We start from the raw sequence: 24,033 nt of genomic DNA, 5'->3' as shown, positions 1-24,033 counted from the left end.
CAAGTAACTCCTTGGCCCAATAATGAGCTGCTTTTGACCATGTGAGCAAATCTTGTTCCCATTAAAATGAGCAGTTGGGTCTGATTAAACTGGAAGCCCTGGCTGTTTCTTGCCAATGACACCGTGCCAGGGCAAAGGCTTCCACGGCTGCTAGGAGGAGGGCAAAACTGGTGAACCAAACAGCAGGAGACGCTCATCTACCCAAAACTCAGTGCAACAACCAGGACGCTCAAACATCCCAGCTTTTAACCACTCTGGACTCAGGAGAAAGGGGAAAATAACAAAGTGCATAAACAAGAGATCTGAATTAACAAGTTAATTAAACAGCTGAAACATTACCCAAAGATCACGCTCTCAAGTGGAGGTGGAGACCTGAAGCTGAGCCCCAGAGCAGCTGGGGTGACTCAGACAGTGTCAGGGACATCGATTCCAACCTCCCACCCTGAGTGCTGGGCTGTTGGCCCAGACGTGGAAATCAGCATGAGCTACAATGCTGCAAAGCTAGAATCAAAGCAGCAACATCTTTATGTCTTTCATTAGTCAGCTGCCTAACCAGTTAACGGATTTACTGACAGACTCAACTAAACTCACTATGGTTTGGTAGTAAGTGTATTTCACCGCACTGCAATTCTTTGAAGACTGACTAAGCATGAAACGCCTACCTGTTAACACCCAGTGACTCAGGCTACTGCTAGTGTCTGTGCCATTCCTGCACACTGACTTGGCTCCACTGCTGCACTGAAATCTGATAGCAGGTCTGTCTCCCCTAGTGACAGTGGGCTCCTTGAGGGCAGGATTAGGACCTAGTACAAGGCATGGTACATAAACAGATCCTCACCATCTGTATGATGGACAGATGGATGATAAAGTCTTCTGTTTCTGTACTCTTAGACTTAAGCCTGTCCACACATTGCAGTGGGAGGGCACGGCCCACATCTTTTCTGTTTCTTCAAGGCTTAGCACACTGCTCAAAAGGTTCCGAATAAACAAGAACCGATTTGGTTGGACTCTTGAATCCAAAGAGATAAACTGAAGCCTTCTGATCATGGACCAGCGAGTCCAAGGAAAGAGGTCAGAAATCCTCGCAGTCTACCCTGCCTCCTATGCATTTGAATATGTTTAGTCTCTTTTAACTAGAAACAGTTTAATGTAGGCAATGAATACCTTCTCTGCTAGGCATTGGAGATACAGATGTGAGCAAGATGAATATGGTGCCTCCTATCACAGAGCTCACTGTCTGGAGGAGAAGAGAGAGAGTAGCAATTATACAAATAAGCGGCTACTATGCTCAGGGTCTCTTTAAGAAAAATGTATGTCGATGGTCCCAATCTTCAAGCAGTCTGGACTTCTTTGAGGAAAGTCATGATTTTCCTCCAAATGAATGACATAATTAGAGCATCCGCTGAAGCGGTAAATATGGAAAGTTTATTATACACCTTTGTTATATAGGCCTCTGTACCAAAACAATCTTAAAAAATTTTTTAAGACCCAGTTAAAAGCACCATGGATATAAATACTCATAAGTCTATGTCTGTGTGTTCAAACGTGTAGTATGTGTGACTTACCCGGATAACTGAAGCTGACCTGAAAACCTACAAAAGTACTGGATTAAGTCACCAGGTATTTGAGAGTCTACAGATCTGTGTGTCACTAATGAGCAGGCGAAGAGCAGGCAAGGGGACTCCTGAGAACCCCTGAAGTTCAGAAGGCCTTGACACGATAATGGTTCTTAAGAATTACAAACTGCTGGTCTGGGAAACTGTGTCAGTCAGCAAGAGCTCTAGAAAGGTTGGGAAGAAGGGAGGCCATGAAAAAACAAACCCCGAGAACAAAGTCAGGAATATGAAGACCAGGCAAGGAGAACTGCCCTAAGATGAGAAATCAACGAAGATATTATGAAGAAAACATAAAGATGCCAAAAGCTGGATGGCATGGCCTGGTAAGATAACATCTGAAGGAATATGTGGGGTGTTTGAATCAATGTACAAAGTTTGTTAGGGTTAATAAAAATTTAAATCAAAATACCATGCCACCTATGACTCAAAGTAATGCTTTTGCCTCAATCTTAAAATATTTAACTTAATAGTTTCTGACACCTTTAATTTAGACTCAAGTGAAAATGCAAATACAGTCATCCTTTTAGCTATGACAAGGCAAAGACTCCCCAACAACCTGGACAAATTTCTACGTGATGTTTGTTGCAGTGGGTTCCTTCGCAAAACCTCATGGACTCTTAGGGCCAGAAGGAGTTAACCTAAGCCAGCCTTGCCTTTTTGGGTGTAAACCTGTGATCCAGAGAGGAAAAGCCACATATCTGGCTGACTGCAGAGCTAGATCCCAGGTCCTCCCCTTCCCAACCCTTAAAGCTTTTCATCAGTAAAAACCAAACTACCTAATCCCAAGCATTCATAGCTACTTAGACAGCTGTCCCCCAGCTGCTCTTCCCAACCACAAACTCTCTGCCACTCTCACCTGTCTGAGCAACCAGGTGTGTCCACCCATTCCAGACAGCAGCGACCTTTTCATTCTGAAAACAATGTGCTTCTATTTTCTGGGGCACAGGAAGGAAAGCAGCCTGGGAAGCCAGTTGCCCATGCTTGTTGCTTCCCCAAACAAACAGCTCTCCTGCATCTTAAACAAACAAAAGGGGGACAAAAGAGGTGAAGGAACATTAGTCCAAAATGATGGAAAATAACCCAAGTTTGAAAAAAAAAAAAGTGGTTAAAAGAAGTTGTATTACTCTTAATCCTACAATGTTGAATAGAGCAAAACAAGATACCAAATTCATGTATAGCATAATAATACACAAGATTTTAAAAAATTCTTTAAATAGGAAAAAAGGCCAAATGTTCTTAGCAGTTTGTCAAGGAATAGGAATGTGAGTTTATTTTTTCATTAATTCACTCAGCAAATATTTGTTCAACATCTACCATGTGCAAGACATATGTTTCTCTATTTTCTACATTTTTAAAATAAACACTTGCATTACCTTTTGTCAGGAAAAATATATATTAGCTTTTTTTAAATAACAGGTTAAAAGATAAATTGTTTAAAGCTTAAACTTTATAAATATAAGATGATTTCACTACATGCCCTGTCCAGCAGAAAATATAATGTTATTATATCACATCCGCATAGCACTTAAGCTCATTTGAACCTCACAATAATCCTGTGATATAAGCAGGAATGCGACTGACACTGTGATTTAATAGAAAGAGAGCAACTTCAGAGTCAAGTGACTCTGGCTTCTATTCTTGGATCTGCTAACTAGCTACTGACCTTGGACAAACCACTTCCTCTCCAAGCCTTAGTTTCACCAGCTGAAGACTGGAGGGGAGGGCGGTTGGTCAAGAAGGGCAGACGATATAACTGATGACACTGTTAACAGGAGATACTTGTGGGTGACGGCAGCAAACCAGAGGGCACATGTTTGTCCAAAAGGCATTCACATTCAACAAATCTTTAACTGGAAGTCAAACAAAATGGGGCCATAGACCATAATTTGGCTCATGAATCTACAGTTTGTGACTCCTTGGATGATTTCTAAGCGCTTTCCCAACCCTAACATTCCAAGGTTCTACACTGCACAGTAAGCACACGGTACACAAATGTGGCTACTGAACACTTGAAATGTGGCTAGTCCAAATGAGACATGTTGAAGACAAACAAAGCACAATGGATTGTAAAGACGTAGTGCAAAAAAAACAAAAGGAATGTGCCTCATTAATAAGTTTCATACTGATTACATGTTGAAATAATATTTTGGATATACTGGGTTAAGTAAAATAAATTATTAAAATTAATTCACCTGTTTCTTTTTACTTTTTGCAATACGGCTCACATTATATTTCTCCTAGACAACACTCTTCTAGAAGATAAATTAACCAAGGCTCGGAGGTGTTAAGTGACTTTCAAGATCACATAGCTCATAAGGGATCAAGTGGGACCAGAAGCCAGGGTTTTTGCTTCCACGGCATTCTGTGACCTCCCAATAAAGGTTTACAGTTTTGCTTGCCCTGAGGCAGTCCGGTCTATTCTCCAAAACTGATCAGAAGCCAAACAGTACCATTAAAGGATATTAGACCAAGATTCAGGCTTCAAGTCCCAGATCTGCTACTGGATCACTCTGTGACACGGGGCACATCACTTCACATTCTGGGTCTCTGTTTCATAGAGTCTGAGGGTCTATAAATCAGTGCAGCCTTTTTGTCACCCAGGTGACCTTGCAGCACTGACATTCTGCAGTGCTATACAATGAATTTGGTATATTTCATGCCTAGAGAGAGGGCAACCTCCCTGGACCTCACCAGGGTGTATGAAGTATGAGGATCCTTTACAAGAGGGCAGCGGACCCCTCAGCAAAGCTTCAACCCATTAAATGGAGTGCTTAGCTACCAAGGTACCACTGACAATGAGCCTGCATCTGTAATAAGCCTTCATTTATCTTAGTAAGTCTAAACCATCTTTTTGCAAAGACGAACTGTCTTCTACATGCGGATCATTACACTGTTGCATCAGCAGGCAAAACTAAATTCTGCTGCAATGTCAAATAGTTACATAATCTACAACTCCAGACAGAAGGTCTAAAGAACACTGAACAAAATCCAATGTGTAACAGCTTAAACTAGACCAGGAAAGACGGATATTAATCTTGACCCTTTTTAATTCACTTTCACAATATCCAAAACCAATTCACTTTGTGAATATACTTTAAAAATCACTAAACTGCACACTTTAAAGGAGTGAATTTCATATATGAATTATATCGCAATAAAAAATCCAACATCTATGTTTTAAAAACACCATAGTAAAAATGCTCCACATATGAAATAAAAAATAGCTTTACTAATTACAAGAGTTTTTAAGAAATCGATGTTAGCAAGCAACTAGAAGAATCTCTAGGTTTACAAAATACCAGCCATTTCAAATTAATTAGAACAGAGTAGAAATCTCTCAGGACTTCCCTGGTGGTCCAGTGGTTAAGACTCCGTGCTCCCAACACAGGGGGCATGGGTTTGATCCCTGGTCAGAGAAGATCCCACATGCCGCATGGCATGGCCGAAAAAAAAAAAAGAAACCTCTCTTAGTCTGTTCTTATTCTCAGAAAAGAATGCCTTCCTCCAGTGCTAGAGAGGACTGTGGGGGATGAACTAGTCACTTCTTGTCCTGGGGCCTTCTGCCCCCTCCCCATAAAAGGGGAGGGGGGACCACATGCCATGCCGAGAGGAGTCCCTTAGAGCTGGCATTCATTTTAACTCAACTCTTTTAACATATCTATAAATCTACCTAACATGAGACACAGGCTAAAAGCAGCTAGTTCTTTCGTTAGTTAGTTGTTTTTAATTCATTAAATATCAAATTATTTGTAGTTCAGAATCTGTTAAGTATTTAAAATCTCACGTTACGGCTCTTGTGCTTTGGAAACAGCAACAGCTCCTCAGCTGGACTGCATTACAAATTTGATGCTGAAGAATGCATGCCCCCATTAATTTACAGATACTGTGTACACATCTTAATTTCCACGTGAAACACTAGAAACACTGTATGAAAGTCATTTCCCTTTGCTTAAAAAATGTAATGCATTCAACTCTGGGTGAGAGGTCTTATCAACATAAATCTCTTGGAGCTAGAGTATCCAGTCTACCAGCAGGGGTCAGGGCAATCTGAGCTTTGAAAAAAACCTTTAGGAGAGATGGATAACTTTCACTTTCAAGAAAATGCTGCATTATCACTAGAAAGTTTATACTATATTGGCTGGGTGTGTCAAATGGATGGATGGACAGATACATGGCCAAGACAGAGAGATAAACACACTGTGTGAGAGAAAAAAGACTAGATAGATAGACAGATTAAAGAGATGGAATAGAGAGATCAACTAGAGAAAAACATAAAAATATAAAATAGATTGCAGAAACATATACACAACTAGACTTAGAGATTATGGAGACCTAGGTTAGATAGGAAGACACAAAGATGGAAGATAAATAAAAATAGAGATATATAGTTAAATAACATAGAGTAGATAAATAGAGAGAGCAGACAGGGTGACAGATAAATGGAGAAGAAAGATATAGGTGGATAAAATAGGTTAGTCTGAGATTAAACAGCTAGAGAAAATAGACAGCTAGAGAGCTTAGATAGTTATATTAGACATCAAAATAGATTAGGTGGATAAGATAACAACATATTACACATAAATTTACTGTTGGTTATATGATGTGACAATCACAATTACCCTAAAGGAAGATATTTTTATCCCTACTGTACAGCTAAGAAAACAAACTCAGAGGAAAGGAAGTGAGCTTCTGTTTCACATGAGTGTTTTACATGTATTATCATATGTAATTCTCAGAACTATCCACAAAGTACTTTATAGAAGAGGAAATAGTCTCAGGAAGGTAAAACGACTTGCCTAAGATCATACCAGTGGTGGCATCAGAATTCTGACCCCAAAGTCTATGCTTTTCCCTCTGTATCCCAATAGCATCACTTGAGGCAGAAACACCCAGAATTCTGAATGGCATGTTACCTACCTGTCAGTGAAGCTGAGTGGTCTGAGCCAGCAAGAACACATACTGCTTGAGAATTCTCTAGGCCTACAAAAAAAAAAAAAAATTCTTTTGAAATCACATTTGTAACAGAAAAAATTGGGCACAGGAGGTCCATAGGCAGTGACAACAGCACCTGGAGAGAAACTCTCAGCCAGTGCAGGAAGGTCTGAGTCAGTGGCACTGGCCAAGAAGATGGCTGGCATGGTAGGGAGACTGCTTATATCCAGGAGGTTGAACAAATAAATAAATATTTTGAGGATAAAGGAGTCAGATTTCTCACTATCAGAAAGGAGAAGAAAGGTACAGATATGAAAAGGTTAAAGGCTAGAACTGACCATGTGATACTGCATTGTAATTGAAGTCAGTGTAGACTTGTGGTTTCTACTAGAGATAAACAGACATAGGTGTACATATGTATAAACGTGTGTGTACATGTATATTTCCTAGCTCTGTCCACGGAGCGGGCCTAGAAGCAATGACATCTCATACATTCAGCTGCTATCACATGCAGACACTGAAACACAAGCCCAGGCCTCCTAACAACACACAGGCAGAACTAGAATTTGAACTTGCCTCCCATATCCAAATCCAGCACTTCTCCACCCTTAAATACACTGCCTTCAACAACAGTGTAAACCCTAATCAACTCTGCTCGAAGCTGTGGTCGCCTTGTCTGGCATGCAGAGAAATGGGAGTCTTACTCTGTAACTCTTTCTTCTTACACTTCTGTTCAATTTACTAGTGTCTTAATAAAATGCCCCTCATGCCTTCAAGTATCCTGTGGAATGAGAAAGGGACAAAGCAGATGTTTCTGCCACTTTCACCAGAGAGGAAGCACTGGTCCCCTAGTGGCCGGGTCGGGAGAGGACATCCAGGGTTCCAGCTCCAAAACAGATGGCAATGAGGTGAAGAGGGGACAACAAAAAGTGAAAGACTTTGAGGGCAGGAAGCTGATATCTTCTCTAACATCTCATCAGAAAATTCCCCCAAATTAACTCTGAATCTAAGCTGTGCCCCAAGCAGATCCCAACCAGGTCGTTTAAATCAAATCAAACAAAAACACTTCTGATTCCTTTTAGATACAAAACCTGTGCTAAAACAGACAGTGGACATAATCCCTACCCTTAAAAAGCTCATCATCTTTGGCATTTGGGAAAACATGTAAACAACTCATAACAATACAATACGTTGTGCTATCAATGCACATAAAGAAAATGCAATGGAGGTGAGAAGAAGGAAGAGTCTTTCCTGAGAAAGCTGTAGCTGAGCTAGGACCTGAAAAATGATCAGGATTTTCCCAAGGGGAACAGGAAGGAAAAGGCATCCTGGGAAGAGATAACAGTCTGCCCACAGGCACAGAGGAATAAGAACACAGCGCATGCCCAGGGAGCAGTGAATACCTTGGTGAGGCAGGAAAGATGTTTGGGAAGTATGAGTTTATATTACAAATGCTTTCAATATGAAGTAGACTGTCCTGTGTTCAGTGGCCCCTTCTCCTTCTCTAAGAGAACCCTCCCCAACTCAACACGTGGGCTTCAGGGCGCTAACCTCACACCGGCAACAGGGGAATGCCTCAAGGACTTAAGAGAATCAGAACGATCCCAACAACTTGTACGACACTCCCACTGCGGCTCACCTTTCCCTTTTCTTTCCCCACTTCCTACCACCCTCAAAAATCCCTCCTTTGTTCTGAGCTAGAGGAGAGTAGAGGTTTCCTGACAGGTTTTTCCTACAGCTAACCCTCAGTAAACTGGGTCACAAAGTCAGAGCGAGAGAGGAAGAAGAGGAGGAGGTGGAGACATGGTGCTACAAACAGAGAGATAAAGGCCCACGAAGAGAGTGTAGAGCAGACAAAGAGAGAGAGACAGAGAAAGAAAGTCCTAGAGACCAAGAGTCCTGTGGGCAGCACCCTTCCTACCTGCTCCTCGTGTGCCCATGAAGAGAGACTTCCCTCGGGGAACGCTCCTAGCCCCTCTCTCCACATCCTCACTTGCTCCTGCTTTCCTTTCAGGAGAAGGAGCTGGGCAGGCAGGCACATTCCTTGTGGGTTCTCCCTCTGGGATGCGCCTGCCTGCAGAAGGCGCCTCCTCCGTGCTCTCAGCTGCACCATGAGCTTAGCAGGACCGAATGCATACAGCTGCTCCAGTGCCTGGTGGGTAAATTCAATCTGGGATTCAGAACCTGGAGGCTCACTAATGCTACACGTTATTTCCAAACACCTAAGCCATGTCTTCCAACCTAACTTTTAACAGCTCTAGAGCTACCATTTTGATTTCCACCCACCTGACTCGCATCTACTTCTCAATGGGTTCCAAACTCTGGCAGCAAAGAGGGGTACTTTTACTGGGCCCACAAAAATCCCAGCAAATTAATAGACCAACCAATAGAGAGAGTTAAGACAGAGAGACCAAGAAATAGCAAAAGCAAAACTCCATTTACCCATTTTCTGCATGCCTGTGTCTCCATTTCCAAACTAAGAATAAATACAGGATTCAGAAGAAGTAAGGACCTTACCTGTCACTCTGCTTGGTTCCTTTGCTGTCAAAAACAGTGGGAGAGTCTGCCCAGGGCACAACCGCCGTCCAGATGATGCCAAACCAGTTCCCCACTGGAACACCGTGCCACTAGCTTCCCAGCGGAGCAGGAGAGAAAAAAGAAATTCTTTATCTGGATTAAGACCAGATTGCTCTTTGAACCTCAATGCCATGAGAGATTCCCAATTCATGCTCAGTTAACATGCATATTATGGAAAAGCTTATTGCCTCAAGAGGCCCTATGGCTGGTCATAGGCATTACCACCAAGTCAATCACAAATCCAGTCTTCAGGGCAATCTAAGACCATCAAAGGAAATTCCAACATAGTAAAACTCCCTCCAGAAAGTTCTAGGACACTCCTCCAGAGTCAAATTACTGGAATGATAATTTTTTCATGATTAACCTGAAAGGACAACTGAGACTCCAGAATGAGCAGGAAAGAACCTTGAAGCTTACCACGTCCATTCCTCACATTTACTGCATGAGAAACTGAGGCCCTGTAGAGGAGATGTGATTTGTCCAAGGTCATATGGGGAGCTAGTAGCAGAGAAAACACCAGGACTTAACTCTCCTACACTTAATGTAGTGCCTTTTCTATTACACCAAGATGAATTCAAAGATTCCTAATCGCCAAATAAATACATATTTATGACTGCAAGATAGCTTCTTAATAGCCACTACTTCAATGGAATGGCCTTTTATTTCCATATTCACTGACTCTAATTCATGTACCCATGTTCTGAACCTCATACAAATGCATAGATGAAATATTGTATATTTTGTCTACAGTCAGATGTGTGTAACTAGGATTCACTATCCAACAGCAACATTAAGGTACTGCTCCTCCAGAAGTATCCTATACCCAATGGTCCTTTAGGCTGTAAACAGACAAGCCTGCTTTGTGAAATATAAGTGATGATGATTGAGCACAATGTGAGCAAAACACAGTATTGAAATAAAACAAAACTTACCATCTCTTCAACAAATAAATTGCAAGAGGATAAAAAGAGAGGAAAAGGCACATAAAGATTAAAAGAGACTGGAGATGCCTGATAAAGGATTAATAGTTAAAATATACAGTGAACTCCTAAAACTCAACAACAACAAAACCTGATTCAAAAATGAGCAAAGGACTTGAAAAGACTTTTCTCCAAAGAAAATATACAAATGGCCAATAAGCACATAAAAAGATGCTCAACATCACTAATCATTAGGGAAATATAAATCAAAACTACAATGAGATGCCATTTTACTCTCATTAGGATGACTACTATTAAAAAAAAGAAGAAGAAAATAACATGGGTTGGCAAGGATGTGAAGAAATCTGAAACCTTGTGACTACTGGTGGGAATGTAAAATGGTACAGCCACTACGGAAAACAGTATGGAGATTCCCCCAAAAATTAAAAATAGAATCACTATATGATCCAGCAATCCTACTTCTGGGTACATACCCTAAAGAACTGAAAGCAAGATCTCGAAGTGATATTTGTATACCCATGTTCATAGCAGTATTATTCACAATAGCTAAAATGTGGTCACAACCCAAGTGTCTATCAATAGAAAAATGGATAAGCAAACTGTGGTATATACATACAGTGGAATATCATTAAGTCTTAAAAAGGAAGGAAATTCTGACATTTGCTACAACATGAATAGACCTTGAGGATATTATGTTGAGTGAAATAAGCCACAAAAAGACAAAGACTGTATGATTCCACTTATATGAGGTACCTGTATGAGTGGCCAAAATCATGGAAATAGACAGTAGAATGGTGGTTGCCGGGGACTGGGAGAAGGGGGAATGGGGAGTTATTGTTTAATGGATATAGAGTTTCAGTTTTGCAAGATGAGAAAAGTTCTGGAGATAGATTTTGGTACTAGTTGCACAATAATGTGAATGTAATTAATCCCGCTCAACTGTACATTTAAAAATGGGTAAGATGATAAATTTTATGTGTATTTTATCACAGTAAAAAACTAAAAGGAATAAATAAACTTTAAAAGAGAGAGAGAGAGAGACTTGAGATACATATCAACCAATTGCAATGATAAACCTAATTTGGATCCTGATTCAAACAAACCATAAAAAAAATATTTTTGAGATAATCAGGGAAATTTAAATACTGACTAGATGCTTGATGAAATTACAGAATTACTGATAATTTTTTGTAGGTATGATGATGGTATCTTTTGGTAATGTTTTCAGAAAAATTCCTTATCTTTTAGAGATGTGGGCAGAAATATTTACAGATTAAATGGGGGAGGGGAGGACTTACAATTAAATTAATCAAACACATAATGAGAACTGTGCTGCTTTGTTAACTGGACAAAAATGTACACATAAGGCTAGCAATCACAAAATGTTGGTAGGAAAGGGGCAAGGAAACCAATGACAGGCAATTCTTTGGTCCTTCTAATTTCTAAGAGAAGAAGCTGCTTATAAAAGCGTAATCACTACCATACAACTCAGTAATCACACTCCTGGGCATTTATCCCAGAGAAATGAAAATTTATGTTCACATAAAAACTTGTCCACAAATGATTATAGCTTTATTCTTAATAGCTAAAAACCAGAAACAACCAAATGTCCTTCAATGGGTGACTGGTTAAACAAACCGTGGTTGTTACAGACTGAATTGTGTTCCCCGTAAATTCATATATTGAAGTCCTAAACTCCAGTGTAACTGTATTTGGAGATAGGGCCTATAGGAGGTGATAAAAGTTAAATGGGTCATAATAGTGAGGCCTTAATCTGACAGAACTGGTGTCCTTTTAAAAAGAGGAAGAGACACTGGAGATCTCTCTCTCTTTCCATGCGTGCATAAAGGAAAAACCATGTGAAGAGACAGCAAGAAGGTAGCATCTACAAGCCAGGAAGAGAAGCCTCACTAGAAACCAACCCTCATGGCATCTTGGTCTTGGACTTCTAGCCTCCTGAACTGTGAGAAAATAAATTCCTATTGTTTAAGCCACCCACTCTGTGGTATTTTGTTACAGCAGCCCTAGCAAACTAATACAGTGGTACCTCTATACCATGGAATATTACTTAGCAATAAAAAGGAACAAATTATTCATACTCCCAACTTGGATGAATCTCCAGGGAATCATGCTGAACAAAAAAGCCAACCCCAAAAGGCTATATACTGTATGATACCATTTATATAACATTCTTAAAATGACAACATTACTGTGGGAGAACGAAAGAGCTAAGGGGTGAGAGTAGGTAGGAAGTGGGTGCAGCTACAAAAGAGCCATAAGAGGGATCCTTGTCATGGAACTGTTCTGTATCTTGACTGTGTCAAGACATCCTGGTTGTGCTATTACACTATAGTTTCACAAGATGTTACCACTGAGAGAAACTGGGTAAAGAGTGAGTGTGATCTATTTCATTTCTTACAACTGCACGTGAATCTACAATTACCTTAAAATAAAAAGTTTAGTTTTTCAAAAACTATAATCACACTAAGCCCCAAGTGACCACCAGCACCATGATGCACTGGATTCTTCCTCGCCTCCACTCCTCTCCCCATTCCACAACTGGACTCACCAACGCTTGAGCCTCGGCTGCCATAGCCAGTTCGGGCTGTCCTTCAGCCCAAAGAAGTGGGAACGGAAAGCAGAAAAATGAGCAAGAGAGAAAAAAGGGTCACTGCCTCCTCCGCTTTCCACCCTCAACCTCACACACACCGTCAGCCCTATGTGCATCACCCTCTCATGGTACAGGAGACAAGCTCACTTGAAGCATTTAAATTAATAAACATTTACATCCACTAGGAAAGCAATGCAGTTCATGGCAAAGAATGTGGGTCTTGGAATCCAGCCTGTCCTAGACTCTGATCCCAGCTCACCTTTTATTTCCTAACTCCCTGTGTAACTGTAGACAAACACTTTAGCCTCTCTGGACCTCAGTTTCTTCATATGTAAGAGGTACAAACTACCATGTATAAAATAAATAAGCTATAAGAATATATTGTACAGGGAATACGGCCAATATTTTCTAACAACTATAAATGGAGTATAATCTTTAAACATTGTGAATCACTATGTTGTACACCTAAAACTTAACATAATATTGTAAATCAACTATACCTCAATACAAAAAATTTTTAACTCACATCACTGTGTGCCTATGAGGATTAAATGAGGTACTAACTAAATCAAGAGAACCTAGCACCATGCCTAAGAACATAACAAAGAGCTAGACAACGTCATTTCCTTCCTCCCTACCTGCTAAAGGCTTTCCCACATGACTTCTGCCTTATGTCCCCTCCTTTTAATCAGACTGCAGCATAGCAGGACACTCTGAATCTTAAAGTTTATTTCTTCCAAAGCTCCGTGTCTCCTTATTACATGCTTATCAAGAAAATAAAAGCAAAATGATCACCTGTTGCAGCTAAAGCATGCCTCAGTCCAGCAGCAATACTAACAACCTTCTCTCTCAGGAGCTGTCAAAACAAAGAAAAGGATGGCAATCTCAGAATTATCCATCTACAAAATTTTATGTAATTTATGCCCAAACACAACACAGCATGATCCTCATTATGTGTCTGATTGGTTTGGAGCTCCCAATTCCCAACATTTCCACTCATAAATGCCTCTATATGTATCCCTAAAAGGCAAAATCTTTTTAAAATACCATATTACAATGCCACTCAGGGCTAGGAGGCACCTGTAAGGTCATCCAGTCCAGGGGTTGGCAAACATTTTCTGTAAAGGACCTGATAGTAAATATTTTAGATTTTGCAGGCCACATGGTTTCTGTCACACTGCTCAACTCTGCCATTGTAACATAAAAGCAACATACACAGTAAATATATGAATGGGCATGGCTGTGTTCCAATAAAACTTTATTTACCAAGGGTTCTAGTGTGCTGACCTCTGATCTAGTCCAATCCCCATTCAATGCTAGAAACCTATCTACAACACCCCACCAAGTGGTCATACAACCCCTGTCAAATACCTACTTCCAGTGACATGGGCTCACCACCTCCCCAGATGCCTGCTCATCTTTGCACGGTTCCATCTGTCTCCTTAGGTGGAACCAAACCTATCTGCCTACTGCTTCTGACAAGGCTTCCCAAACATTTGAAGACAGTTGTCATGTCCTAAGACACCTTGTGGTCCCCAAATTCTTTAAGACTCCGCCCTTCAAGATGTGCAGCTTAATTCCCCTCCCTTTCACTGTGGGCTGGACTTAGTGACTTGCTTCTAATGAATAGGATAAGGAAGTGATAAGTGGCTCCGAGACTAGCTGATGAAAGGCACTGAGGCTTCTTGTTTGACCAGCCTGCCTCCCTCTCCCTCTCTCTCTCTCTCTCTCATCACTCTTCAGGGAAGTCAGACACCATGTCTAAACAGTCTTATAGAGAGGCCCATATGGTAAAGAACTAAAGCCTCCTGCCCATGAGAGAGCGTGGAAGGGGAACCAGCCCAGTTGAGCCTCCAGCAGACCTCGTACAGCCTGGCTGACATCTCGACTGCAAAGTCATGAGACCAGCTAAGCTGTTCCCAGATTCCTAACCCTCCAAAACTGTGAGATAATAAATGCTTGTTGCTTTAAGCTGCTGAATTTTGGGGTAACTTACTACACAGCTATAGATAACTAATACACATCTCTTCTTTAGGAAAAACATCCCCAATTCCATCAGCCATCACCTAGTTTCAAATTCCCTCCCCCTCTTGGTTTCTCTCCTCTATGCTCTGGTTACTCAGTCTCTCTCTTAAGGGACTGTATATGCACCAATCACAGCCCCTATGGGACTTTACCATATTTGCTTATTTACAGATCCACAGTGTCTTTCTAAACTTTAGAGTCCTCAAGGGCAGGGTCTGAGTCTTATTCACCTCAGTGCCCAGGGCCTAAGAACCAAACCCACACCAGGACACAACATTCTAGATGCAGTGTGACCAGCACAAAGAAGGACAGAGCTCTGGCCTCCCTTCTTCTGGAGACTATATTTTTATCAACTCAGCCCACAATCACATTAGCTTTGGGGAAGATCAAATCTTACTGCTCATACAATTTGAATATACCACCCTTGAACATTTTTTAATTTTTTTTTTCCTTTTCAAAGCTAACTGAAGGGCTTTATATGTGGAGTCACTCTCTTCAAACCAACTAACCTCAATTCCTTCTTCTCCATCCCCACTACTGCTGCTTCAGTTTGGGGCAGGATCATCTCTCATCTGGATTATTAGCAAGAGTTTTCTGAGTAACCTTCCTTCAATCCACCCCCCACACTACCCCATGCGGCCCCTCTCTAACTCACTGTTCTTACCATTTATCAGACACTACCTCCCTGCCTGCCCGATCCCTACTGGCACTTCTACCACTTCCTTATATTCCAATCATACTAAACTGCTTGCAGTATCCCATGCCCTCCTGTTTTATGCTCTATACCCTAGTTCACAAAGTTCCTTCTGTTTGTAATGTGCTTCTTTTGTACCTACTCTGCACATCCTCCTATCCCGAGCCAGGGAAGTTTCTACTCAACTTTCAAGATTCAGCATAAGTCTGTTCTCACCCCACCTTCCCCTAGAAAGAGTTCAGTACTCCCTTTCGAGGCTATACATGCATCTATCATAGTTCTAACATGGTAATGCACCTAGGTATTTCTGTATCTAACATGTACTACTAAACTACAAGGCCCTCGAATGCTAGGATTGGGTCTTACTCACCTTTGCCCTCCCTGCCTAAATACAGCACCTACACACAATAGTTGCTATTAAATAAATGAATGAATTTCTCTTATACTTCACTTTGGCACATTCCTCCCATTGTTCTATAAGACACAGTGTGTCAAAATGTTTTTACCTTCTGATTCTGTCATCCAACATATTTTAACCATTGCTCCTCTCTGTCTTCTTTAACCATGTGACTTAAGCTAAATTAATTATAACTTATACATAGGTTCTTAAAAAGCTACCTATTTGCAACTAGAAGCTGTAGAACTTCTTACCACAGGGACTACAGAGTCTAGACTTCCATGCATACCATGTGCTACAGACTCAGTGTCTGTGTTCTTAGGAAATTCATGGTGAGACCTAATCCCCAACACATAATAGTATTTGGAGGTGGGGCCTTTGGAAGGTGAGTAGGTCATGAGAGCGGAGCCTTTATGAATGGGATTAATGCCCTTATAAAAAAGACCCCAGAGAGCGCCTTTCCCCTTCTGGTGGCGTGTAAGGACACAGCAAAAAGATGGCTGTCTATGAACCAGAAAGTGAGCCCTTACCAAATATCAAATATGCCGGTGCCTTGATTTTGGACTTCCCACCCTCTGGAGCTGTGAAAATTAAATGTTTGCTGTTTAAGCCACCCAGTCTATAATATTTTTGTTAGAACAGCCCAAACCATGACCCCAAATAATACCCCACAATACCAGCAATTAGATTTCAGCAAAGTGATAGGGGCAGACCTAAGCTCTCTCCAATGAAAACAGATCTCCCACTCTTAGTCACTGTTTAAGGAAATTAGATATGAGTGGAGCAGCTTAGGTGGTGAAACTCATTTTAGATTCCAGCATAATTCCTCTAAAAGTTTGCTTACAATATAATCTTCACAAAAATGTGTACATTTTAAGTATGATGCAGTGAAAAGAGCTCTGAACTAAAACCAGGAGTCCTATCTAACGCTTGTGCTGTTCAATATGGTAGCCTCTAACTACACATGGCTGTTGAACACTTGAAATGTGACTAGACTGAATTGAGATATACTCCAAGTAAAACATGTACACCAGAAAAAGTCTTCATATAAATGAAAGAATATAAAATATCTCATTAATAAAGTTTTATATTGGCGACATATAAAATGAAATAATAATAGTTTGGCTACATTAGAGTAGTTTAAAAGTTGTTAAAATTAATTTTACCACGTCATACCATGACTCGGGTGAAACTTAAAAACATCATGTGAAGTAAAAGAAGCCATCCACAAAAGGCTACATATTGTATGATTCCATTTATGTGACATGCCCAGAATAGGCAAATCCACAGATACAGATTAGCAGTCATCAGGGGCTGGTGGGAGGGGAAAATGGGAGTTAACTGCTATTGGGCATGCAGTTTCTTTTGTGACAATGAAAATGGTCTAAAATTAGACGATGGTGGTGGCTGCACGTCTCTGTGAGTATACTAAAAACCACTGAAACATACATTTTTAAAGGATAAATTTTATGGTATATGACTTATATCTCAATAAAGCTGTTATTTTAAAAATTAATTTCACCTTTTTTTTTACTTTTTTAAATGGCACTGCTAGACACTTTTAAATTACGTATGTGGCTCACACGACATTCCCACTGGACAGTGCGGGCCTATGCCATCTGCCTCACTTAGTGTCTTTAGGCGAGTCAATTCCCACTGGACCTGTTTCTAACACAGTTTCCACTATGACGACTTTTAGAACTGTAAAATGTCATTATAAGATATATTACTTTTATTGTTTTATTTCACAAAAAATTATAACATGTATGAGAGCTAACAGAGGCTTTTCACTCACAACATCCATCCCTCCAACCTAATCTTTCCCAGGAGAACCTGAGTTTTTCAACTTAAATTCTAACTACCCCATGGGTTTTCAGGGACCCAGCCAGTCTTTTAGTCCAGGGAGGGATAACTGTGATACCTGGAGACACTTTCACAGTACATAGGCAAGCTCAATATTAGGGGCTGTCCTTACCTCAATGGCCTGGGGGACCACACATCTTCGAGGCCCATGAGGAATTCCTAATTGGCCAAAGGAATTGGATCCACATGATAGAACTTGACCATTTTCTGCAAAATACAAATACTTGAATTGCAAATCTAAGAAGTAAGACATCTGTGACCAATGGGTAAACGATGAAGGATGAGAAGAGCAAAAGGAATGAGAGGAGTGAGTGGGGACCTGTGCTCCAGCACATTCAGTCCATACCCCCTACTCTGTCCCCCTAGGAACAAAAACAGTGGGCACTGGGCTAAGCGTTTTACACAGGCTATCCACTACACCACCTAATTAATGACAAGTTAGCTGTGGAGAATGCTTAGCCATGTGCCTAGTGTTGGGATGGAGGATACTTATCTCCCACTTTTCATATTTCCATGAGATGGAATTTCCATAATTTTAATATACTCCAGGCCTTTCTCCCTGCCCTTCCCCATCCTCACTGCTTTCTAGGGGAGGATGGGTAACCTAGCCAGTTGGTGAGTTTGGGAGAAGGAACAGGACAGTACTGCTTGGCACCTTCCTCTCAGGCACTCTGGGCTGACACATAGTAAGGGTTTCCCCTACGGGGGAGGCCTAGAGTTTGGGGAGTGGGTTTGGATCAGAGGAGTATTAGCAGAACCTCTTGGCCTGACAATTAACCTTGCCCTCCAATTTAGCCTTTATCAGTAAAAAGCTGATAATTTGATCTCTACCTGTCTGACTGCTCTGTGCTTGTCTCACAATTGATCCCAAATGTGAGCAAGAAACAGAGTGTCACCTACTGACTCCCTACAACTCTGACACAGGCCCACACTAAGTACTTCATAAATGAGAGCTATTGTTTAGATTCTAATAATTACAGTCCAGATTTTCCAGCCCTATCTCCTTTACTGTTAAAACCCTCCTTGCAAAATGCACCCTGCAACTTTTCTTGACAACCAGAGACAACACTTGTGGTTTTAAATACAAAGAGGATTTCATTTAATCAGGGCCCATCATCATGCCTTCTCACCCAAAGCCTTTGTGGTGATAAAGATTTACCTAGGAGTGCACTCACCTGTAAGTATAATGGTAAAATCCCAGCCACAGGCCACCTGTTGGATGGGACATCCAAGGAGGGATTTGCAGGGGGTAAAATACAGGACATCCTCGGTGTGACCAAGCCCCAGTTGCCCATCTTTGTTCAGGCCACAGACAAAAAGGCTTCCTTCATCTGCAAAATATAAAGGTTTTAGTGGTAGTGTGCACAGGGGAAATTACAACTGCTAAGATGAGCAAAAGGATTTCATTAATTATTTGGAGTCATGGACCCACTAACTTTTTTCCCACCCAAGTTAATGAGCCATGCATGTTAATGTGCTCTGGACCAAATGGCACAAGGCCAAGGGGCTCCAATCTAATATCTAAATGGAAACTCCAAGTCCTACAGCAGTGGCCAATTAATTACCAAATTGAGCATCTACTGTAACAATAAAAGCCAACGTTTATTCAGGACGCAGAATATGCCAAGTACTCTTCTGAGGGCCTCAGGCGTGGGGCTGACTTATCCTTTAGGCACAGCGTCTGGGGCCCACCATACTTGTAGAAGCCCACAAAAATGTTTTAATCTCATTTTTTAATAAAAAATATATGTAATAGGAATATATAATACTAAATCTGGCCTGGATTATATTAATCTTTATGTCAGTGCAGCTGTAAACATAATTTTAAATATTTCTTTATGGAAGGAGGTGTCCACAAAGGCAAAAGTGTCAAGGACTCATGAAAGTCATAATGCAGCCCTGTTAACTCATTGGTTCTCATCATTATTATCCCCATGTAACAGAGAGGCAACTGTGACACAGAGAAATTAAGTAATTTGCCCAAGGCCACACAGCTAACAACTAAGAGAACCAGGATTTTAACCCACATGGTTTGATTCCAGAGTTTATGTTCTTAACCAGGATGCAATATGCCCTCCTTTGCAATATTATAGCGCTTGTAATACTTATTAAGTACTATCCTAGGTACTCTGAGGGAAGATTATGGAAAATATAAAATTCTTCCTCTCAAGGAATATTCAACTTAACTGCCAAGACTTCTAACTCATATATGAAAGTTAAATATCAATCTATGGTATAAAATGTAATATATGTTGCAACTCGGCCACTACTTGTCTTGTAACCTTAAGCAGTTTTCCTCTCTGAGCCTCATTTGGAGAGCGGGGCGAGGGGAAAAGAGGGGTGGCCTTGATCTCTGAAATCCTTTCAGCTCTGACAATCTGCCATTCTCTGATGGTAATGTGATTCCTTCACAAAAATGTTGTCCTCTGCAAAATACAAAAGGCTGATAGATAGTAATATAACACCCTAGGGGAGAATGTCTAAATAAGAAAATGAGAGGCGATATATTCTTGAAGGAAGTTACCTGTGACAACAGCAGAGTGGCCCCCTCCTCCCCTGATCCTCTTGACACATCCAGGATTACAGAAGTTGCTCAGCTGCTGGGGCAAAAGCACATCTTCCTTGTGGCCAAGGCCAAGTTGCCCATAGCTATTTGCACCCTAGGGATAAAATAAGCCAAGGATGAAAAACTATGGGAACCCCAACTGTCAATTTGAATTTACCTGTCCCTACCTTTCTCACCCTCACGTTCCTCTCAGAGCCTATAACAGATGAGATTTCATAGGCTCATTCTTAAGAAGTTGTTATACATCCACAACTCATCCAGTGATACTCTTCACCTTCCCCTTCCAATGCCCCAGCCTACATGTGTTGCCTTTAGGGGACAGCATAGGAGTTCCTTCTGATAAAAGGTAATTATCTAGGGAAGCTACGGAAAGAAATAATCAAGAAAAATAGGAACGAAGTGGGTGGGAAATACGCTGGGACTAGTTCTTGTCCCTTCTCCCCACACCCGCGCTGGGAAAACTGGCAATGACTTTCTGGAATCAAAGTTAGCTGAGGATTTTGTGCCCTCAAGCAGGGCACACCATTGTTATTTCATTTGAAAGAGGTGAAAGAGGTTGGCAACGATCTCTAAGGGCCTTTCCAAGTACAATGTTTTGTTACTGTAAGATTCACGTGGTGAGATTCCTCTAAGGAAACAGATTTCCCCTTGGTGGGCAATATGTCTGTTGTCGTTATTATATGATAAAGGTCCAGAATCCCTAATCTGGAACCCTTGCAGCCAGATGTACATCAGACTCAGAATTTTATAGACTTTAGAAAAGTAATACAGTATATAAATCATATACACTGCTGCAAGGTCTGGGAGCAGCACCCCATAGGTAAAACAGTATTATTTCTGCAGTAAACGGTACAAATACTCAGTTAGTGGGCAAAGACTATAAACAGCCTCATGTCAGGTCAGTTGTGGGTTTACAGAGCTTTTTGTATTCAAAATTGAAGATAAGGGATTATGGACCCGCAGGGAAAATCTTATTAAGATTTTGGAAATCCTTATAATTTCTCCAATCACCGACGGCTGGTTGGTTCTTGAGTAGTAAAACTTTTAAAATGTGTTTGTGTTTGAAGACACCTGAATGAAAAAAAATGATTTAAAATAACTACCAAAAAATGCATACATAAATACAAACTCCTGCCCCTTGTGGTCTATTCCACAACCATCCTGGGCTGCAAGGACTCCATGCTGGACGAGGGAGCCATGCAGGGACACAGGTCCCAGAGGCCCTCAGGGCAATGTTAGCTACCAACTACTGAGTGCTTCTCTGTGTGCTGGACATTCCCCTTTAATTCTCACGGGGTGGGGGGCATTATCACTTATTTCACAGATGAAGAAACTAAGGCTCAGAGAGTTAAGTAACTCCATGATAGCAGGAGCTTTGTTCTGCTCACTGCTATTTCCCCCGCATCTGAAATGGTGCTGGCCCAAAGAAGGTGTGCATATATTTTACAGTGAATTAATGTATGACCCTATGAGTCCCTCAGGAAAGAGCAAATGAAAGACTTGCATGGTGTGAAGTGGAGAGCATGTGCAGAGGATTTCTCTGTTAGCCATGAGATCTCCATGGCTGCCCCATTACCAGGGCTACAGGTTGCTGAGCCAGCATTATGCGATTCAAACAATGGCACCAAATTTTTGTAATGCAGCAAGAGGCCCTAAATCCATGATAAAGCAAAACAAAAGGAAATTTTAATACAATCTATTACAGCTGTATTTGCCTTCCTTACAAACACTCCAGACATAAGACACACACACACACACACCCATCCAAAAAGGTAAATCCCCGTGTTATGAACTGAATTGTGTTCCGCTGAAATTCATTTGTTGAAACCCTAACGTCCAGTACCTCAGACTGTGACTGTTTTTGGAGATAGGGCCTTTAAAAAGGTAGTTAAGCTTCCATGAGGTCATAAGGATGGGACCCTAATCCAATATGACTGGTATCCTTATAAGAAGAAACACATGAATGCTCCCACCCACAGAAAAAGCCACATGAGGACACAGCAAGAAGGAGGCCATCTATAAGCCAAAGCGGCCCCAGATGAAACTAAACCTGCTGACACCTTGATCTTGGACTTCTACCCTCCAGAACTGCGAGAAAATAAACTTCCATTGTTTGAGCCTCCCAGTCTGTGGTATTTTGTTATGGCAGCCCTAGCAAACTAATACACCCCTCCACACAGAAAATGCAGCAGGAAGAAAACACCAGCAAGCCTCCAAGCGCAGCAACGAGGTTAGGTTCAACAGTATTTTTGCTTCAGTACTGACAAGGCCATATCTGAAAGGCTTTTTCTGTCAGATGTTTCCTCTGTCTACACAGACCCCAGTCCCTGGCCTGGGAAAAGCACCCACCCAGGCACACATTCAATCCCTAATTCCACCCCCAGCTCCAGTGCCACCCCAAAGACACAGCCAGACCACCTCGGGCCACACCACGCTCTCCCTTCTGCCGGTCTGCAGCAGTCTTGCACTCAATAAATGCTGCCTGTACTGATAATTGCCATTTTGTAAATTAGTCTATACATACTGGTTTTAACAGCAGTAAAGGTCTTATTCTCTTCCCCCCACCGCCCCCAACACGAGAGCTGGAAGTCTTTCACTCTTTTGTGGTTCCCAAAAGACCAGCACATAGCTCGGCACACAACAGGTACTCATTCATCCATTAGTCAACAAATACGTACTGAGCACCTTACAATGTGCCAGGCACAAGCCAGGCACCATACAAGACATGCACAGCACCCACCCTCATGACGCCTACATTCTGGCCAAGGAGACCGACATTAACAAGTTATACGTTTCATTACAAGCATGTGCTATGAAGAACTACAACCCACTATGTGTTTGTTCCCGTGCATCTGGTCGGCTGCCTGCCACACACTCCTGTGCACAGATTCTCCTCTCTTCCAGCCACGACACATAAAGATGACCCTGTCTCTCAGTGCTCCCGTCAGACCGACACAAACGCAGACTCCCATACCCCCCCGTGCAGGCAAGACCCAGTCACAGCCGAGTATCAGTAACTATGCAGGGTCTCCGCCTTGTGCACGGCCCAACACCGCCGGCCTCACACCAAAGGCTGCTCCGGCCAGGCTGGGGTGGGGCTGGGGAAAGGCCTTCATCCTCCTGGCAGTGGGAGGGTGAGGTGCACAGGTGGCCCCACGGGGCTCTGGGACGGGGAGATCCTCTCTCCACAGAGCCCTCCGCTCCGCCTCTCCCGGCGCTATCCGGGCCTGAAGTCTGTCGCGGACCCAGACGCTCTGTCCTGGAGGCAGGTTCTTCCCACTGCGCCGCAGCCCCTCCGGTCTGGACCCCACCAGCCAGAAGCCCTTAAGTCACCCCATGAAGACCCTTCCCTCCCCGCCCTCTCCTCCTCAGCCCCCAGCCCAGGATCCTCCAACCCGGAGCGCCTCTCGGACCTCGGCTGCCTGGCCCCAGGACCGCCCACGCCGAGGCCGGGCGCTCCCAGCGTCTGTGAGCCCCTCAGTCCCAGCAGCCACGGCCCGGAGGCGGAGTCACGTACCCAGGCGAAGAGCGCGGCCGCAGCAGGGGCGGCTGCCGTAGCCCCGGGCTCGCGCTCCATGCTGGAACGCTCCGACGGCACTTCCGGGCGGGGGGGGTGGTGGCTGGCGCGGGGGCGGGCTCTCAGGGAGAGGGGCGGGCACGGGGGCGGGATTGGTGACTGAGGTGTGGGGCCAGCGAGGGGGCGGGACCCGCCGGGGGAGAGGCTTGCCAAGGGAGGGGCCGGCCTGGGGAGGGATTGGTGACTGGGGTGTGGGGCGGGCACTGGGAGGGGTCTGTGGTTGGAAGGGGGCCG

At 42.5% G+C, this 24,033-nt stretch overlaps 1 protein-coding gene across 4 annotated transcripts in view; it reads right to left on the bottom strand.

Moving 5' to 3' along the window:
- SERGEF (secretion regulating guanine nucleotide exchange factor) overlaps positions 1-23,833 on the bottom strand; it is a 249,553-nt gene extending 225,720 nt beyond the window's left edge. For all 4 annotated transcript variants that reach the window (XR_014231596.1, XM_082342478.1, XM_082342477.1 and 1 more), the window contains exons 1-8: positions 23,740-23,833; positions 20,181-20,316; positions 18,832-18,987; positions 17,769-17,863; positions 13,473-13,533; positions 9,066-9,179; positions 6,534-6,596; positions 2,473-2,631 (exon numbers count right to left, since the gene is read on the bottom strand). Coding sequence is in view for 3 of the 4 variants with exons in the window: in XM_082342478.1 (XP_082198604.1) it covers positions 2,473-2,631; positions 6,534-6,596; positions 9,066-9,179; positions 13,473-13,533; positions 17,769-17,863; positions 18,832-18,987; positions 20,181-20,316; positions 23,740-23,799 (844 nt within the window). In the remaining variant the exon portion in view is untranslated. The remainder of the gene's footprint in view (positions 1-2,472; positions 2,632-6,533; positions 6,597-9,065; positions 9,180-13,472; positions 13,534-17,768; positions 17,864-18,831; positions 18,988-20,180; positions 20,317-23,739) is intronic.
- Between the last annotated feature and the right edge of the window lie 200 nt (positions 23,834-24,033).

The sequence above is a fragment of the Balaenoptera borealis genome (assembly GCF_965194805.1).
Source record: "Balaenoptera borealis genome assembly, chromosome: 11".
Lineage (NCBI taxonomy): Eukaryota > Metazoa > Chordata > Mammalia > Artiodactyla > Balaenopteridae > Balaenoptera > Balaenoptera borealis.
Note: the sequence above shows the minus strand (reverse complement) of the source record. Positions and strands in the feature narration are given on the sequence as shown.